This window comes from Camellia sinensis, chromosome 2 (assembly GCF_055761805.1).
Source record: "Camellia sinensis isolate YWXY chromosome 2, ASM5576180v1, whole genome shotgun sequence".
Lineage (NCBI taxonomy): Eukaryota > Viridiplantae > Streptophyta > Magnoliopsida > Ericales > Theaceae > Camellia > Camellia sinensis.
Window position 1 is genome coordinate 69,556,776 of NC_138962.1, and position 20,480 is coordinate 69,577,255.

Below are 20,480 nucleotides of genomic sequence, written 5' to 3' on the forward strand. Positions count from 1 at the left end.
ATTAGTTTTTCCATCATTTTCCTTCATTTTTTACCCTTAACCATTTCCTTTTCCTCAACAAATCTTGGAACTAAACAACTCAAAATGTGAGCATCAAGGATCAAATGTATTTAGGGAAATATCTGACAAATAGAAAAATGAAAAAAAGCTAACTACAAATCTTTCAATTGTTTGCAATTAAAATTTCCCATTTCCAATTATCTTATCTTATATACCCCAATGTCTTTCAGTGCTACCTAATGTGCAAATAAAACATTACTTGTAAGTTGGAGTGAGCAAGGAGAGAGATCAGCACAGATGAGTAGAGCTGTGATATTATGTCGTGTATCGTCGTGAATACAGTTACAAACTGCAAGCCAAGAATTTTGTCAAAAAGCTAAATGTGCAAAACCTGTCCCAACATGTGAGTAATATATATTGGATAACAGTTAGAACTCTATTTCTACATAATCTAGAGAGAAATAACTTTTCCTCCCAAAAAAAAATTCTCTACTCCAGTCCAGTAAACAATATACAAAAAAGAAACCAAGTTGGTTTCTGAATATGAAGTCTTCAAAACTGGAGGAGCAAAGTTTTTTTTGGGTGAATATAGGAGCAAAGTTAAGACAGTAGAGGGAAAAAAAAATGGACTCATTTTCTACTGCATCATCCACTTTCCATTACATGGCATGATCAACAAACAAGTCCTTAAAGAAAGGATCAGAGGTTGCTTCTCTTGCTGAATTATAGTTGTTTAGGCGCTTCTTCAGTGAACGCAGATCTCTCTCATCTTTTGAAGTTCGATCCTGCCACAATAATTTAGGTAAAGATGAATATGTATTTTGAAATGTCATCGATCGTCAGTACCAAACAGTTCAGTCTATTACTGAAGCTTCTCTCCTATTAGTTTAGTGCCCGTTTTGCATGGGCCAAAAAAGTTGCTTTTTGGCTAGTAAGCCAAAAAGCAAGTCTGTTTGTCTTGAGCTAAAAAAACAACTGAAAAAGCTTAAAGAACCAACTTTTCCACTAACAAAAGTAACTTTTTTAGCAATTATCAAACGCATCAACTTTTTTAGATTATAAAAAGCAAAAAAAGCAATTAAAAAAACAATTGCCAAACTCCACATTATAATGTAATAATGTTAAAAAAAACTCCTAAACAAGGTAGAGGAGGGGGAAGGCAGTGAGAGGAAATGTATTTTGTGTTTTGCTACTTCCTACTCTCTCAGGTACTAAGAAAATTCTCTAAGCCTTACAGATTATTTACAAATTGTCCCAACAGAGACGTGTGCTTTTCACCTTTGAGTGAGGAGAGTGTTTTGTGTAGAGTCTTATTGTATGTGTCGAGTCTGTAAACATTTCATATTTTTTCACCTTTGAGAGATGTTTTGGTAATAAATAATCTGTATTTTATTTATTGGTTGAGAAAATAGCCTAAATCAAGTAAAATGATTTTGCCAAGAAAAGGACTTACATATGATTTCTTTAAGAGCAAAATGTCAACCAAATACTGCAACCACAACACATTTGTCTTGGGGAAACTGCATGACAATGATAAAAGGAACTCAGCATCCAGAACAAATTGAACAAAAATAAAAATAAAAATAAAATGTCTAGGAAACACAATAAGAAAGTATTGATTTTCTTTCCATCTCATATGTCAACATAGTTTCATACATTGGAAACCCCTAATACTGTGTTTGGTTAGGGGATTTGAAAAGAGATTTGGAAATGGAAAGGGAAAGGAAAAAAGAAAAGGTGTGTGAAATTAGATGAAATATGACCTACCTTTTCCTTTTCCCTTTCCAAATGCCTTCCCAAATCCCCCAACCAAGCGCAGCGTAAAGAAATATTTAAAAAGTTGAATTCATAAAATGCCTCATATGCTCTTTTGAAAGTCAGTTATTGACAGATTCTCATGATGTCATGGATGATGCTGTTAGAATATAATAGAATATTATAAATTTGTGTTATTGAGTTAGAGTGTGATGAGTTAGATTGTGTTTTGTACAAATTAGAGTCCTATTAGAGGCATGATTGTGTTATTGAGTTAGAGTCCTGTTAGAGACATAATTGTATTTGTATTTTCCTTTTTGGTTTAGGATTTAGGGCTATATAATCTAAAATCTGATTGTAATCTTTGATACATTGAATTTTGCATATACAGAAAAGTTTTCAGGATTCTTACATGGTATCAGAGCTTGGTTCAAAACCCTAATCTGAAGGATTCGAAACCCTAGCAACCATCTCTGTTCGTTTTCGTCTGGTTCGAAATCAACCCATCCATCGTGATTCGTCTGTTCGTCACAATCCATCTGGGTTCAGGTCAAGACCCATCGTCACAACCTGCTGGTTGTCTGTTTCTGCCTCTTTCATGCCTTGCGCGATGGTCTGGTCTGCTTCTCTCCTCACAAAGGTCTGCTTACTGGTTCTTATATAATTTTGGGTTAATTCGTCTCGCTCTGTCTGTGGTTTGTTGCTACTTTGTTGGTTGCTTTGTCGCATCTGCTGGTTGCTTCGAAGTGATCTCAGTGCTTCTCTTTCTCTACATGGGATTTCTAGCTATTAGTTCTTGACTTCTAGAAACTTTTTGTTTGAGTTACTGAATTTTGGAAAATCTGGTTCTTGGTTTATTATATCTTGACTCATCTGATACTAGCTTTGGTATCTCTAAACTGGTTGTCAACAAGTCTGGTTATTCTGTTAAAAAAAAAAAAAAAAAAAAAAGAAGAGGAAGAAGAAGTAGTCTGGTTTTTTACTCTTTTACCCAAGGTTCTCAGAAATTGTAATTTGATCCCAAAGTTTCAAGTTTCTTGGTTCTTTAGTATCATCATGTCGGATGATAAAATTCAGGCTATCAGCTGTAGGCTCACTGGTGCCAATTATGGTTATTGGTCCACTGTTATGAAGAATTTTCTTACGGGTCGCAAAAAATGGGGTTATGTGTCTGGGTCTATACCACGTCCTTTGGATTCAAAACAGGACAATTATCTAGCTGCTTGTGACACATGGGATTGTGACAATGCTCAAATTCTGACTTGGTTTCATAATTCTGTAGAAGATCGCATTGGAATGATGTTCTCCAAATATCCTACTGCCAAAGAGGTGTGGGAATACTTATTTGGTGTCTATCAACAGTCTAACTTTGCCAAACGGTATGAGCTAGAGTCCGCTATTCAGCATGCTCGTCAGCGGGATAAATCTATTCAGGATTTTTATGTTGAGATGACGGGTCTCTGGGATCAGCTTGCTCTTATGGAACCTCCCCGTCTTACAGCCCTCGATGCTTATGTGCAGTTTAGGGAAGAAGGTCGTTTGGTGCAATTTTTAACGGCTCTCTCTCCTCAGTACGAGGCTATCCGCGGTGGCATCCTTCACCGTTCTCCTCTCCCTTCTGTGGATGCTATTGTTCGTGAGCTTCTTTCCGAAGAAACACGTCTCAAAATAACCAATCAGACTGTGTCTCATTCAGTCTTCTTAACACAGCCACCCCTATTGGCACCTCCATCTGCGTCTCCGCCCCAGTCTTCTGTCAAACCCACAAAGGGGCCCTTAGCATCAGATGAGTGTGCTTTCTGCCATCAAAAGGGTCACTAGAAGTACAACTGTCCTAAGAAGAACCGTCAGTCTGCTCAATCATCTCAGCCACAATTCCGAGGTCCTGCTCCGAGTACTTTTCACCCTCCTGCTGCTTATACTTCATCTGCTCCGGCTTCTGATCCTGACTTGGCTTCCCTGAGTGCTCAGGTTGCACAACTTCAGCATATCTTGTCCACCTCTCAGTCATCCCCATCTGCCTCCGCTCTCACCTCTTCTCATTCAGGTTTGCTTGGGTCCTCTTCAAGATCGGGTATCCAAGAAGCAGATTGGGACCGGCCGTAGAGTTGGAGATCTCTATGTGGTGGAACGCCTGCATCTTCCTCAGTCTACCTCCCCCGTTGCACTTTCATCTTTTCAGTTAGATTCTCAGTCGAGTCAGTTATATCTGTTGGGTCTGTCATACTGTCTGCTGTGTCTGCAGTCTCTATCCCGTCCGTTTTATATGTTCCTCAGTTATCTGTCAGGTTATTATCTATTAGTCAACTGGATGCCTTCTGAGATTGAATCTGAATCTGAATCTGAATCTGTCTCTGACTCTGAAACTGATGTTCTGGATGCCTTCTGAGATCGAATCTGCATCTGAATCTGTATCTGAATCTCACACTACCGCTCGGTTTCAGTTTCTTCTTAGCAAACTCTCAGTGTTTTCTGCTAAAACACCTTGAGTTTGAGCGAGGGTGTTAGAATATAATAGAATATTATAAATTTGTGTTATTGAGTTAGAGTGTGATGAGTTAGATTGTGTTTTGTACAAATTAGAGTCCTATTAGAGGCATGATTGTGTTATTGAGTTAGAGTCCTGTTAGAGACATAATTGTATTTGTATTTTCCTTTTTGGTTTAGGATTTAGGGCTATATAATCTAAAATCTGATTGTAATCTTTGATACATTGAATTTTGCATATACAGAAAAGTTTTCAGGATTCTTACAGATGCAACCTCAGAAAAGAAAACAAAAAGAAAAGACAAAGGAGAAGAGGAGTAAAAGAAGGAACTGGTAGTGTAATGGTAGATATCAAAATCCACAGGATTAAATTCTTGATTGGCATTTCCTTCCTAACAGAACCAAAATCCCATGTGTTGCAAAATATTTGAAGATATGCATAAATTTCTTTACATCCAAAAATCCAAAGCTGAAACAAAAGGAAGAGCTGACAGGACAACAACAGCCAAAGACAATAATGGGCAGAGTAAGAGGAAAAACATTGCTATTTATAAGACAGATATAACAACCAATGCAGAACATTTTGAGAAAGTACAACTCAACAAGCCTTTGTTTTTGTCCCATTTTGTTTTAAATTAGAATAAAAAAAGATCATACAGCCAACTCCAATTTATAAGGGAATTTTCGGTATCCCAAAATCCTTGAATCAAAGCCATTCTGAAAAGAATTGTAAATATATGATATTATATAAAGAAAAGGCTTTTCTTTGTTTTTTTCCCCCACCCTTTTGTTTTTGTGAGTTGATCCTCAATTGCCCACAACCAGAGGCAAACCTAGTAATTGATTTCAGCAAGTTGTGGTTTTGCAACTAAATTCGTTCACTCTTTCCCTTTACTATTCAACTGGTTTTATATCTGATTGTGAGAAATTGAGGATCAACTATATTATTACAAAGCATAACAGCAATAGGACATTATACTAATCTAAAAGCTTGATTGCTTCTGTAACCAACTCCAAATATCTTTTTATTCAGAAAAAGCTAGCAATAATGTCACACAGTTCCCTCTACTGGATTTGACAATTAAGAGATGAAGGTATCAACAGTTATACCTTCCTTCCCAGCAGTCTTCAGTCACCTCTTTCATTTTCCGGTACGTATCTGACTGCCCATTATAGCAATGATAAATTGAGTGCAATTTCTTAGACATCATAATTGATAGCTAAAACTGCTTTGTCTTACTTGTTTATCTCCTTTAGGGCCCTCAAAGAGCTCTGGGTCTAACGAAAGGTCCAGAAAAAGAATATCTTCACCTGTGAATGTAGAACGACACTAACAATTATCAACAAATTAGATCCCGTATTCAAAAAATTAAAGTGAAATATTAGTAAAGCTCTGACCAGTATTGATTCTTGAAAGAGTGAAATCAATTATTGATACCACCAATCCAAATGTCCTGATAGATATATTCCTTCCCTCAAGAGTGAACTGCAATGTCACAGAATCTTTCCGACTTAACAGAATGTTCCCCCTACAATAAGCAATAAATAATCCTAAGTTGCGACTCAACTAAAATGAAGCATTATTACAACAGCAGATTGAATGGTAAGTAAACCAGTGTAGATCCCGATGTTCAAATTCATATGCAGCTTCTGCCACGGCCAAGGCAATTGTAACCTGCGGTGCACAACAGACAAGCAGTTAGGCAAAAAAATAAAACTTACAGTAAAATTGGAAGAAAATATGAAAGAATCAGTTACTCACCTGAACCAATAAACTCCATGCCTCACTGAAGTTCAAGAGCACAAAGCTTTCAAGATCCTGACCGCCATGTTCTTGAACAAAAACAACATAGCACTGAAGGCAAGCTCATCAGATTTCAAAACAAGTCTAAAAAAAAATGGTACAAAGCCTAGGAGAATTTATTTTTCCTAAGGTTATAGAAGCTTGCTACATAGACATTGTAATAAAATATGCCAGTTTCCAAAAATTGGTAGTTATGTTGCATATAGCTGACAGTGATAGCAATGCTATTTAACATAAACAAGTATACATGCACAAATGGCAAATACGCAAAGAATAACAACCTGATTCTCTGGAAACTCTTTAGGATGATCATTTTCTGAACCATGCTTCCCATCCCACTCTTCCCAAGCTCTTATCAGGGCAGCATCATAGGGGCCTTGGCATACTCTTAACCTGTGGAATGGACAAACGAAATTTTGTAACTTAATATCATCTTTCTGGGTCTCCAATCTTTCTCTCTGCTTTGAGTTCAAAATTTGAGTGTTGCCTGTGAGGCAGAAGAAAAGCTTTCCAAGGAAATGACCTCATGGTTCAGGTTACTAGAAATTCATGCATCAAATCTGAGTCAATCATAACTAAAATTTTCAAAATCTGATTCCAACTAACTAGGAGCCAAGGCATCCTCAGATGCCAACCCAGAATAAACAAGTTTGGAGTTGAATAATTTACTAAAATTTCACTATGATTTCAGGTGAAATCCCAAGTTTGACAAACATAGCTATGTTGAAGAATTTCCCATTTGAAAATATTATATTTTTTTTAACTATAATAGCGAGATTTAAGAGTAATATTGAGTTGAAATATGGGTCACAACTATGTTGATTGACAACATAACCTTGACTAACATTTTTTTTTTTTGATAAAATAACCTGGACTAGCATATTAGGTGGACAGTTCTGAAGTTCGCACAACATAGTCAGTTGGTGCACTACTTTAATGATGACTAGCGTTGCACACCACAAAAGGTTAGAGATGCCCAACTATGAACCAACACTTCTTAGCTGGAGTTCTTCCATGTTGAATACTATAGTCTTTTGAGACTTGTAGATGAAATGATTCAGATAAGGTTCATCCAAATTTTTTAAAAAATTCAAAAGTAATCTAACATTGTTATCACCAAGACATGTCAACATGCAAGAGACTTTTTAATATATAAGGGGATTAAGTTGTACAAAAGGAATACCATTATACATAAAGAGAATAGTAGCAATATACACAAGAAAATAAATTTACATATTGCCTTCTGTTATGTCCATGTCCATGCCTTTACTCATGTGTTGACTTTTCAAAGTACACAGACAGACCACTACCCAATTATGCACAACCACTGTGCATCAACCAAGGTTGTGTTCAATTGACAGAAAAGGAAAAGGAAAATAAAAAGTATTTTCTTTTCCTGTACATGTGTTAAGTTGTTGAAGAAAAATATAGATACCATCATAATTATTTTATTAAATGAAACACTGTACCTCAAATACTTTCCTGTAAAAAGTACAGGATACATAAAATTAAAATCGTTTTTGTATATAAACTTTCTTGTAAACTGAACAATTAACAGGAAAGTAAATCATTTTTGTTGTCTTTTCCTTTCCTTTATTTTGATTCATTTTTCTCAGAAAACATTTTCCTGTACAATGTTCTTGACAACTGAATGGAGTCCAAAGAGAGAGAGTTGCACTAGTTAGCAGATTTAACTTGACATTGCCTTGCAGTTGAGCATGCATACATAAATAAAGAAAAAAATACAAAAAAAAAAAGAAAAACTTTGACACCCATAATTAAACAACAGAACAAGTAAATGGACAAAAATTCAGTGCCGCCCAACAAATCTGCAAAGAGACTATATTAGAATATCAACCGTAGACCAAGAAACATTTGAAGAGGTAAATGTATCTTGTGAAACACAGATTCAAGGATAGCTATCTGAATTCATTTTATCTGTCAGGCATGTTTTTCCAACAAAATATTAATATGAAACAGGCTAGCTGGTTCAAGGATCTCAAACAAGCTAAATAGTCTTCAAATGATAGGAAAAATTAGGCATAAAACTCACTCTGTAGTTTTTATGAATGTTGTACAGGAATTGGAAACATGACCATCGTGTCCTCTCAAATGATTCAGAGTCTGAGAAAGAATGGCCTCCTCAAGTAATTCTTCTGATCTCTAGAGCATATAAAGAAAAAAAAATGTTTTAGCAAATAAACAAGGTCTTAGATTAACATAACCACCTCCTACATTCCATCAAGCCAAGATGTGGCATATATGTATGCATGCAAACACTAATTTTCTGTTTTCAATACCTTCCAAAAAATTAAGTATTGATCTAATGGTAAGTAGTCAATTATGGTAAAAAAGGTAGCAGGCAACCAAAAACTCAAAGGCAGGCCTAGGCATCTACTAAGAAGCACGGGCACAGCTATGATACGGTAAAATCTTTAAAAAAAAAAAGAAAAAAGGTATGGGTACGGCTGGCTACATTTGTAAAAAAAAATATTTATTTTTAATTTGGGGTAATACAAAAAATAGTTAAATGGTTTAGTTTGTGAAGATCCAACCTACAATACATATTTAATGTCAAAAGTAAATGTATAAATCAAAATTGAATGTCATTATATTAAATAATTTACAAACCATAGCGTAATCATGCTAAGCACAAATAATAATAAAAAGTCCTATGAAGTTAATTTTACCTATGTATTAAAAGAAAATACTATTCCAATTGAGGTATGGTTTGGGTATCTACTAGGTACGTTTGGGGGTATGACAAAAATTAAGAGGAAAAAAATTGGTTATGTGTTTTGCGTAACCAATACGTATGAAGCACCATATGAAGTACTTGTGCCCAGAAACTACCCGTTACGTGTACAACATGTTTGTCAAAAAATCTATGCTTCATAGGGCACCTAGAAGCACATGACATTATTGGTTATCTTGGCTCCTAGCTAGTGTACTGATGCATGCTTTGGGAAGATAAATACCTTTTGCACTTCTCCATTCACTCGTAAATCTCCATTGAATGGAACAATTTTGCAAACAGTTTCGCCAATTATAAAAGCTTCCCCATATGTACCTTCGCCAACCTTGACAATACTTTTTGGATCACTGTGTTCAAGAGAGTTCAATTGTCCATCAAAGGGAAATGCAGGGTCCACATTCAAATAAAACTTGCTTGGAAACAAAGCTTATATGTGACATGCATCAACACAAAACTAATGGTTTGCAAATAAACTGAACGAGTTTATTTACTTGAACAACCAAAAAACTGGAACTCAGAACTAGAATTCATGTTTGGCTAAGGTGATGAAGAAACAGAAGACCAAAGAAGATTGCAATAACTGAAGGATCACAGGACCTTCCATCAATGAGGGCCATGTCTCCCCAAAAGCTTAAGCAAGCCAGAGTGTATTGATCTGGCACATGAATTTGTTTTACTTTCTCCGAGTTATAATCTTGTATCTCAAGAACCATTCCTCACAAGTTAAGCATCCCTGTGAAAAAGAAGGGGCCCTTGGGAAGCCTACCATAGACTTTAACCTTGACCATGATCATCAATCAAATAACTCATGTGCTACAGTAGCCACAGTTTCATGAATGAAGACAATGTCAATGTTCGTCTACCACCTCAATGTGTATTACAAGTTTACAACTTGGTTGCACTAGTTTCTATTCATAAAAGTAATGGAAATACACCATCTTTTAACTTAGGATTTAAAGAAATAACCAGGAAAAAAAATGTAAGCAACCAGATGAAAAACAAAACAAGCAATAAAAAATGATGACATTTTTTCCTTGTTAGAACAGGATTTAACACAAATGAAGTGAGATCCAAAACATGCAATAGTAATCCAATAGCCAAGCTGAAGGGGGGACGAATGAAGAGAAAAAAGAACTTGGATCTTAATATGAGAATATCAGATCACTAAAGTCAACTAAAGCTAAATAGAAAAAAATAGGCAAGGAACCACATGCAGGAATTGTCAAGGGTGCAGCATCATATAAAAGTATGAATAAACGAAGGAAAAAAAGAAGAAAAAAAGAGTAGGAAGTCAGAAGGATGAGAACAAATAGAGCATATGAAGGAAATCAAATGAGGCAACATTTCACTTTCTAACACCACAACCATATAAATGGGATATACAAGATTCATTAATAAAATTTATTAGGTTTACTGGGAGTACAAACCAATACTTGGAGAATACATCCAACAGCATTGACGGAGCTGACTGTCGGCAAACTGCTAAAAGAGCTGAAAAAGGATCCAATTGATGACTATCTAATGAAGCAGGCCTTGACGTCAGAGAGAGTTTGCCAACAGCAACCTCAATGTCTTTGCAACCCTCATCACCCAGAGTCTGGAATTCTTTGTTGCATTTCTGTGAACATATATGCCTTTCAACATCATCTTTATCCATGAGACTTGAATTGAATTTGTCGTGGACACTATGTAAACCAGAATGTGTATGCAGAGATGTATTTCCTGGGGTTTTCAAACTTGAAGAGTCAAAACCACCATTGCAAATGGATTCCCCTGGTAATGCAGGAGTTTCTAATATCTTAGACAGAGAACCCGAAGGTCCACAACTGTGATTTAGCTTCTTAGAGATTAACCATTTCTGTAGTACTGTGGACTTATATGGTATAGCAATGTCATCACTTTGGATGCCAATTGCCCATGAACCAGATTTTTTGGGTGAGGGGCTTTCCTCTAACAGTTCAAAGGAATCAACGTCTTGAAAGTATGCTCGCTCCATATCAAAGTTTGGAGGTGGAAGAGCTTTTCCCTGAATACACCAAAGACATTGGATTGAAGTAGTGCATCAGCAAGTATATGTAAGATTTAATTTAAATTGCATGGAATCCCCAGTGCTTTCTTAAATGGGCGTCAAAACTGAAAACAGGCAACTCACTCCTGGCCATGAATTTTCACCTTATTTTGACTTACCAGAATGTGGTCAAAGTTAAAAACATAATAAAGGACAGCAAATTCACCAATAAAACCACTACTAAAAAAGATCATGGATTGAAATAACTGAGTCATACTCTAGGAATAGCTGGTTTTATTTTTCTCCTTGGCTTCCTTTGTTGATGCTGATAATCTATACATGCAGCGGCAGCAATACTAGTCCTCCCTCTGTTGGTGAGAAAATAAAATACTTGAACCGATATTGTTAAAAAGCATAAAACAGGAAAATTAAAAGAAGAAACTAGTACTCTCAGAAGGAAGCTAGGAAGCATGGATATAGATACGAGATACGAATAAGGCGATACGACAAAACCTAAAAAAATAGGATACGGGTACGGCTAGGATACATTTGTGAAAGATATATTTTTAAAAATTATTAATAGTGAGTTGCACATAAGCTAAAGAACGTTGAGAAATCACAATGTAGTTTTATAATGCAAAATATTAACCTTTAAGAATTATGTATTAATTTAAGCTAGTAGCTGATTTACCTTTTAAATTTTTAATAGGTCTTGCAAATATTTCATTTCAATATCAAAAGTTCAATATGTTTATATTACAATAATAGAACAATTCACAACTTGTCCTTACCTTATCCTTTTTCCTTAGACACTAGTGAAAAATATTGTATTCAAGTTTACTTGTTTATTTATTTATTGATATGTTAAAATTTACCATCACCTACCACCAATTTACCATCACCTACCACCACCTAATCCTCACCTACTCCTCACCTACTACACTTCACCTACTCCCCTTCACCTACTACCTTCTTCTCTTCTATATATATGAATCAATGTAAACATAACAAAATATCAATACACAAGATCAATCAATATCAATCAATAATACATAAATTTTTACATGGTATCAGAGCAGGTTTAGAACCTAATATTTTCGCTTCACCGGCGGGCGGCAACCTCACCTTAGCCGTCCGCCGGACCTCAACCTAGTCCGCTCGAATTTTCTACACATACCTTAGCTCTTTTCTCTTCTCCACTGTCATCACAGAAACTCTGACCCGTCTTCGTCCACCACCGCCAGCCCATCAGCCGCCGTTGTCTACCAGCACCATCACTTCCGTCCTCTTCCATCACCGTACTCACAGAAGCTTGCCTAGGGCCCCTACAAGCTCCGGGTCGAACCTCCCTACCTCCACCGCCGCTGACATCGCTCTCCTCCCCTTTCCCAGTGCACCTGTTTTGATTTGGTACTTCTTTAATTGGCCGATTATATAGTTCTGTGCGTTGGTCTGGGCTGTCACGTGGTCTCCTCCTTTGTAGTGAGTCCCTTATGATACATATGGTTATATATATTGATGCGTCACAACACCAACAACACACCATACATTCACACCCCCATACAGACAGCCCGACACAGAACCACACCTCTCCCATTTTTCGAAGGTCTCTCTCTCTCTCCCTTTAATCTCTCTCTCTTTGGGGTGTTCTGAGATCACGTGATTTTCGTAGCCATGCTGGTGGCCTTTTCATAAAGCTGTTGCTGTTCTTATCATATATTATCCTATAATGGGTGGCCATCCCATTATCCTATATTATACTATGTAATATTAACTCCCAGATTCACATTATCATATATTATACTATGTAATATTAACTCCCAGATTCACACACTGGTTTTTTCCATCGTTATTTTATTTTTTATCTTTTCTTTTTTGAACATTACACCACTCTGCAAAAAAAAAAAAAATATATATATATATATATATACAGATTTGCACACCCATTTTACTTTTCTTCTTCTATTTCTTTATTTTTTCTTTTCATCTATTTTACACCACTCAACTTTCTTTTCTTTTGTTTATTTTTTTTTTATTTATTTTCCTCCATCTTTTGAAAAGCAAAAGACACACCAACTGATTTGCACCTCAATACTCTTACTTTTCCTCTTGCGCTTGTTCCCACCATACTATTATACTATATTCTATTATTATTATTATTACACCAACTGATTTGCACCTCAATACTCTTACTTTTCCTCGTGGGCTTGTTCCCACCATACTATTATACTATATTCTATTATTATTATTATTATTTAAAAAAAAAAAAAAAAAAACCATTGCAGGTTTTCACAAAACCGTGGGTCACGAAACCTTGTTTTCATTATTCTTTCTTTGCAAAAAAAAAAAAAAAAGAGACGAAGACGACGAACTGCACACCAAACTCATTTTATTCATGTCGGGGGTCACCCCGATCACCATTTTACACCAAAAAAAAAAAAAAAAAAAAAAAAAAAAAACCACAAACAACACAACCACACCCACAGTGGGATTTTTCTTCTTTACTCAGCCACAGGTCTCTTCTTCTTGCCTCCGTCCTGAGCAGCCCTTGACGGTGCTGCCTCCGTGTTTTCCACGCCGCCGAGCACGTTCACTCCCCCATACTCCTCCACTGCAGCATATGGCGGACCTCCAAATCGGAACATCACGGTGGCCTTCCGCTTCAGCTCCTTATTTTCTGCCCTTAGCACGCTTATCTCTGCTCGCGCATCCTTATACATGCGTTGGAGCAGAGCCAGCTGGGAGTTTAATTGCTGCACCTCATTAGTCCTACTCTGCAGCCGGTTCGACAAATTTGTAACCGCAGTCATGGTTTCCACACATGACTTCAGAGTATACTGATTGGCCTCAATATCAGTTTGCACCGCCATTTTTTGCTCCACCGACCGCATCGGAAAGTTCAACGGAGCAAAACCAGAGGTGTTTGGTTGAGGTTCACTGGCCACCGCACCAGTTATTTCTCTTGTGGACTCGTTCAGTTCTGGAAAGAGCGTGAGCAGACCACGGGACGAGGAGGCCAGGTTCTGGGTAGCTGGACGGGAAGAAGAGGCCATGTTGCTAAGTGTTTCCGAGATGGGTGTGTTACAGAGTGTCTCTCTCAGGAATCTCTCTCAGAAAACAGAGTGTTATAGAGTATCTCTCTTAGAAATCTCTATCAGAAAACGAAGAGTTTTTCAGAGTTTTTCTAGCAGGTTTTTTGTCTCTGCTTCCAAGCCTCAGCCTCAGCCTCAGTTTATAAAGACCCTGACGAAGAGGCAGACACGCGCATCATGCGCCTCTCGGTGCTCGCCGACAAACGGGCGCGCCAACCAAGACACTCGCGTGCCTCGCCATCATGTCCGGCACACCTTTTGATAAATTGGGCACGCCTTTTGATGGCACGCCTTTTGAAAAATTGGGCACACCTTTTGAGGGTGCAACTTCTACAAGGGTCCGACAAGACTCTGTAAACTGTCCCGACATAGATTCCGGTTAGTTTCTACAAGGGTCCGACAAGACTCTGTAAACTGTCCCGACATTGATTCCGGTTAGTTTCTACAAGGGTCCGACAAGACTCTGTAAACTGTCCCGACATTGATTCCGGTTAGTTTCTACAAGGGTCCAGCAAGACTCCGTAAACTGTCACAACAACTGTCACCACATTGTCTTCTACAACGGTCCGACATGACCCCGTAAACTGTCTTCTACAACGGTCCGACATGACCCCGTAAACTGTCCTGCTACAACGGTCCGACATGACCCCATAAACTGTCCTGCTACAACGGTCCAGTGTCTTCACCAATGGTCTGACACGACCATACAGTGTCTCCTATCCTCTTTTATTTTTTATGTATTTTCTTGTTTTGTTACTTTCTCCAAACTCAAGTTGGTTAGTTTCTATCCTCCTTGAGTTTGCGGGGGGCTGTTAAAATTTACCATCACCTACCACCAATTTACCATCACCTACCACCACCTAATCCTCACCTACTCCTCACCTACTACACTTCACCTACTCCCCTTCACCTACTACCTTCTTCTCTTCTATATATATGAATCAATGTAAACATAACAAAATATCAATACACAAGATCAATCAATATCAATCAATAATACATAAATTTTTACATGATATTTAATTTTACCATTGTTATATTCTCTTGTTAATTCTTACTTTCTATGCAGTTATGGGAACATGCATGAAATAATTAGGATACATCAATTTGACAAATTCTATTGTTTGACTCACTATGCTCTTCTTATCGAAGAGCTTAACAAAGTATTAGAAAAATATTCTTATATTTATCCTTGCAATTATATTATATTCTATTACTATGCAAGAAATGCTACAATTCTAATTTCATAAAACAAGTAAACATGATTTGGAGTATCCGATACTTCATAATTATGTATCCGATACTCCAAAATTAATGAAAAAATAATTAAGTATTCCGATACTTTTAATAAGTATTCGATACGTATGCGCGAATATCCAAGGAGTATCGGTATCCGATACGGATACGATACACATACGTCACCCTATTTGAAGTATCCGTGCTTCATAGGAAGGAAGCCATTGTAAAATCCACAGTGTACACATGCATGAACACCCATGTGGGTTTATCTGAAAGATTGCACTGACAATGCCTTAGCCACGAAGCTACCTAACAGTGGCCTAATATATGAGATATATAATGCATGTTATAGGGACAATCAACTCTAACCTTATGAAAAAGACAAATTATTCTAGTACCCCTCTTATTATCTTTTTGTCAGACTCAAATTTCACACACCAACCTTTATATTATATGCTCCTTCCATGCTCTTAGTGGTTGCCAAATTTTAGACAAATCAGAAGTCAAAAGCTGCCTCAGCTTTCAACCATATAATACTGTGGGTTACATAATCATATTTTTCTTCTCTCCTGTTACATAACTGATTTGGAGGGATATGAATAAAGATTTCTTAATCTCCTAGGGCTAAAAATCTTGTGAGCATGATAGATATGGGAAGAGTACATTATTCCAAACCACCAGTTTTGAAAAATATGGATTCAACCTAAGAAGCATGGACACGGACACGTGACACGACACGAATACGACACGGACACGCCGACACGTTAATTTTAAAAAAATGCAGGACACGACACGTGGAGGACACGCATGAAGCATATAATTTTATATATTTATTATATGTTATATATATGAATATATCATTCAAAAATAATAAAAAATGCAATATAGCACTATTTCCTATAAATTTATATGGTTTTTGTTTTATTATTGTACCTTAAGTTGTTTTGTTCAAACTTATAATTAGTTTTACATATCTATAATCAATAGACACGTGTTTAAACAATTGACACGTATGTCCTCCAAGTGTCCAAAGAGTGTCCGGGTCTTTAAAAATATTTAAAAAATAGGACACGTTTTGAAGAGTATCGGACACGTGTCCTAAGAGTGTCCAAAGAGTGTCGGTGTCCGGCACGGACACGATACGGATACGTCACCTTCTTAGAAGTGTCCGTGCTTCTTAGGATTCAACAAAAGTTATGAAGGGCCAAAAAAATAAAAAGTTCTACATCAAGTACAAGTTGATCCTAACCCCCCTAAAACAGTAGAAGGGTGGCGAGGCTGTAAAGGCCTTGACATGATATAGTTTCTCGCACAATGCTCGTAGAACTAACTCATGAATGTCAAGCACAAAACCATAAGGTGCCAAGAGCAAACTCAGAATGCAAATAGTAACTGAAAAGCCAGAACAAAAATAATGATGAATAGGTAGTGAATCAAAACGTTATGAAACACATAAGTTTACTTGAGTCCATAGTAAAGTTAGAAAATTCAAACCAGCAAAGATATACATTGAAGAGGTGAAAGTTTTGAATGTGTCATGTCTACAATGATAGTAAATATGGAAAAGAGTCCAACAAAGACTCTAGTACATAATCTTGTCCAAGGTCCCAAAGAATTGAATAGGTAGATTCTGCTTCATATAACAACATTTGGTTCAACCTAGATCTTAAATTCTAAAAATGCTCATCATATCTATTTTGGAGATCAAAAAAATTGTCCTTGTTCCAAGTTGTGATATTGGCTAAGCAAGTCCAACAAATTGGAAACTAAGTGGCTATAAAAAAGAGATCCAATCAATGACTAACAAAGAAAGTGATAACTGTACCCAAAAAACAAAACTATATTTCCTTGAACAGCATAAAATTGATGCAGTCAACTAGACGCATAAAAACAAAAGCAGAGAAAAAAACTGACGATATTTATTGAAATACTTATTTGCTTGGGCTTTCACACCAACCCATAAAAGTATTTATGTCCAAACATCAACATCCATGTAGATGGTGTTAATGTTGTGCAAATCAACAATGCATTTTTGCTTGTGCATTGTTGTCTTCTTTCTATCTACTTATTTACTTGGGATTTCATGTCAAAATTAGTATAGTTTGGCTTATCAACCCATAAAAACATTCATGTCCAAACTTCAACATGCATGGTATGATGGTAGATCATCTAAATGTTGAATTGTAATATTTTGCATAACTTTTTTTGGGGTAAATTTCACTTTACCCTCTCGTGCTTTTGCCTATGTGCGGATTACCCCCTTCACTTTTGAAAATAACCACATAAACCCCTTGTGGTTTGTGGACTAAAATGCACCGTTAAACATTTTGTCTAACTTAACAGCAAGTATAAAACATGTGCTAAACATAAGGGGGCTTATACACTCGTTTTCCAATTTCAAGGGGATATATCACACATAGAATAAAACGCAGGGGTTAAAGTGAATTTTGACTCCCAAATAAATGACGAAAATATCTATAGTTCATACACTTAGGTTACTTATATACAGGGGTATATTTTAGTCTTTTTCATTAAATCGTTAACGGTTCTAACAGTACACTTCAGTTCACAAACTATAAGGCGGCTATGTGGTTATTTCCAAATGAGAAGGGGTAATCCGCACATGGGTCAAAACCACAAGAGGGTAAAGTGAAATTTGTCTCTTTTTTTTTTGTTCGTGCATTCAAGTCTTCTTACTCTCTACTTATTTACTTGAGATTTCATATCAAAATTTAGTTTAAGTTTAGCACATCAACCCATAAAAGCATTCATGTCCAAACTTCAACATGCATTTAGATCATGTTAACTTTGTATTAGTAAAGATAATTTTTTTTGGTTTGTTTTTGCATTGTAGTCTTCTTTATCTCTTTGTTTATGCTTTTCACTTAAACCTAGTACTGTTCAGATGAGAATGCTCCAAAAAATGACTTTTTCAAGCCACAAAATCACCTATAGGTTTATTTCATTCTTCTTATCCATTTAATTTATGGAACACAAGGTCAACTTTAACGACACAAACACAAAGTACTAACTCAAAACAAAATGCAAGATAGATTCAGTCTAAAATGGAAAATACTACACATACTAACAAATCTTTTTTTAATAACAAATGTGACACACAAATGAAACTTTAGAATTTTGAACAGAACCCACTTGAAAAATGTGATAGGATCAACTCATGTGAGTAAAAAAAAGTTTGTAAAATTTATTAGTTTGTATAGAAGTACTTTTCTAAAATAAATAAAATAAATAGAGAAAACCTCACAATTCAGTCACCAAATTTCTGGGTATTTCAAGTATATAAGGGAAAGGGTTGCGAGAATGTTTAACGCCGTTCGATTTTGTCGATTTGGTGTAAAAGGGTTTTATAAAAATTTGTAGAATCCCACATTGGAAATAAATGAAGAAAAATGTGAAAGTTGTTCTATAAATGAGTCCCTCCCTAATTTTTATTACAAAATGTGTATTATTAGTCACTTATCTTCTAATGCTTTAAAAATTATAAAAAAATAAATAAAACTATTTAAATATAATATTTCGGTCAGTATTGAGCATACTTCCCAATATTTAAAATTGAGTATCTACTAATGCTCCCTAATAGTCTGTCTATAACAGTCGGTTCCATCAGTTTTTTTTTTTTTTTTTAACACCCCTAGGTATATCTGGTAAATGCAATAGCAAACCAAACAAAAATCGAAATCATCCGAAAGCAACATAAGGATGAAATATAGTAAACTAGGGCAAAAACCTGGTAGAAAGAGAACGGTTCCAACTGACTCGCTTTACGGGGGCCAAACTCAACCTACTCTCATTACTGGAATTCGATAGCCTCCTGCGAAATTGAAGAATTAGAAAATACAAATACAAAAAAATAAAATTTTGATTATCAAAAACAAAAAATTCGAAATTCGAAAGGTTAAATATTTACTTTGATACATCTTGGTGGGAATTCAGGGCATTTTTGCGGCAGTAGACAACAGCAATTTGTGGTGGTTGCGGGTGGTGATGATTTTCTGCTTCTTCAGCAGCTATGAGTTCTGCCCAGAGATCCACAGCTTTTCCACCTGAAACATTCACAATACATTCATTTATATGTATGTCTATGTATATGTACATGAGTTATGGATGAGAAAATTAGGGTTTTTCTCACTTTACCTGACCTTGTAGCCATTGAAATCCACTGACCAAGAGTTTGTGTGTGAGTTTGGGATGATTGATGTGAGAGACAGAGAGAGAGAGAGAGAGAGAGAGATTTGAACGCGATTGGGCGGGAAGGTGAACTGACGAGACAAAAAGGCCTGATCCACGTAATCGGCCCGTAACTGTCACCACAAGCAAACCAGACTTGTTATTCTGGATTGGGCCTCTCAAGAATGTGGGCCGATGTGTGAAAAATGTAAATGAAATATGTTGACGGCTTATCAAAATGATGTTTGTTTTGAAAAAGTTTTCAAAAATTGTTTCTTGAATTTTGAATTTGTATTTTTTATTTTTCGTAATTTTTTAATTCTTAAATTGATTTAATTTAGACACGCTTAAAAAATATGAAATTTATGTAAAAACAATTTGAAAAATTCATTGAATGCAATAAATATAAATAAAAAAATACAGGCCATGTTTGGTTTGGTTTTCAGAAATTTGTTTTAGAATATTTTTTTAAAAAAAAATTAAAGTTAATTTGGTGAAAGAAATATCATTTATATAATTTTTTTTTTGGAGGCTAAAAATTATTTTTAAAAAATTTAAAAATATCTTTTTGATACAAACCAAACAAGCCCACCAAAATTCTTCATATTTTATTTTATTCAAAGAAATTTTTTGAAATATTTTTGTTCAAATTTTTTACTTTTCAAGTGTATCTGAAAAGTAATAAAAATTGATTAAAAAAATTCACTAAAAATAAAAAAATACAGATTGAAAACTTAGCAAATTATTTTTGAAAACTCCAAAACAAACATATCACACTAGGAAATTCATTTGGGTTTGATAATCCAAATTGGAGAGAAAAAGACTGTATTGCCAATACTTTATAATAAAAAGTCGCATTTTTTTTTTATAATAAAGATTTTTAAGTAATTTCATAAATTTAATCTCAATCAACTAATACTATTATTTTAATACACATATTTATCTAACATCTTTAATTTAATACCAACATACTAATAAATTAATAATTCACTCACTCAATTCACTGTATTTATAATTTCACCCAATCTAATTTGACAAATAAATATCATATGACATGAATATTGGGCCCACAAGTCGCAACACCCTCCTCCAATGTATAGACGGGAGAAAATCGAATGAGTTTTATCTAAATCAGACGTTTCTTCATATAAT

General features: G+C 35.7%; 1 protein-coding gene across 3 annotated transcripts; it reads right to left on the reverse strand.

Moving 5' to 3' along the window:
* Positions 1-288: 288 nt before the first annotated feature.
* HASPIN (Protein kinase superfamily protein) lies at positions 289-19,419 on the reverse strand. Of its 3 annotated transcripts, none has more exons than XM_028226577.2 (15): positions 19,296-19,419; positions 19,069-19,204; positions 18,889-18,972; positions 11,087-11,177; positions 10,235-10,827; positions 9,025-9,148; positions 8,100-8,209; positions 6,328-6,439; positions 6,005-6,097; positions 5,856-5,917; positions 5,641-5,771; positions 5,483-5,553; positions 5,353-5,405; positions 1,454-1,520; positions 289-785 (listed from the first exon to the last, which is right to left on the reverse strand). In XM_028226577.2, exons 1-15 carry the CDS (start codon positions 19,309-19,311, stop codon positions 660-662), a joined length of 1,869 nt encoding a protein of 622 aa, XP_028082378.2. In that variant the 5' UTR covers positions 19,312-19,419; the 3' UTR covers positions 289-659. The 3 variants fall into 3 exon arrangements, with proteins under 3 accessions (XP_028082378.2, XP_082770913.1, XP_028082377.2); XM_082914787.1 differs by having other exon boundaries at positions 10,229-10,827; XM_028226576.2 differs by lacking the exon at positions 19,296-19,419 and having other exon boundaries at positions 10,229-10,827; positions 19,077-19,210.
* Positions 19,420-20,480: the final 1,061 nt, after the last annotated feature.

Coding starts and splice junctions, on each gene's coding strand:
- HASPIN (XM_082914787.1), bottom strand. Junction 9,149..10,228: donor GATGTATTCTCCAAGTATTG/GTTTGTACTCCC, acceptor TCTTGAACACAG/TGATCCAAAAAGTATTGTCA. Junction 8,210..9,024: donor TGAATGGAGAAGTGCAAAAG/GTATTTATCTTC, acceptor TATATGCTCTAG/AGATCAGAAGAATTACTTGA.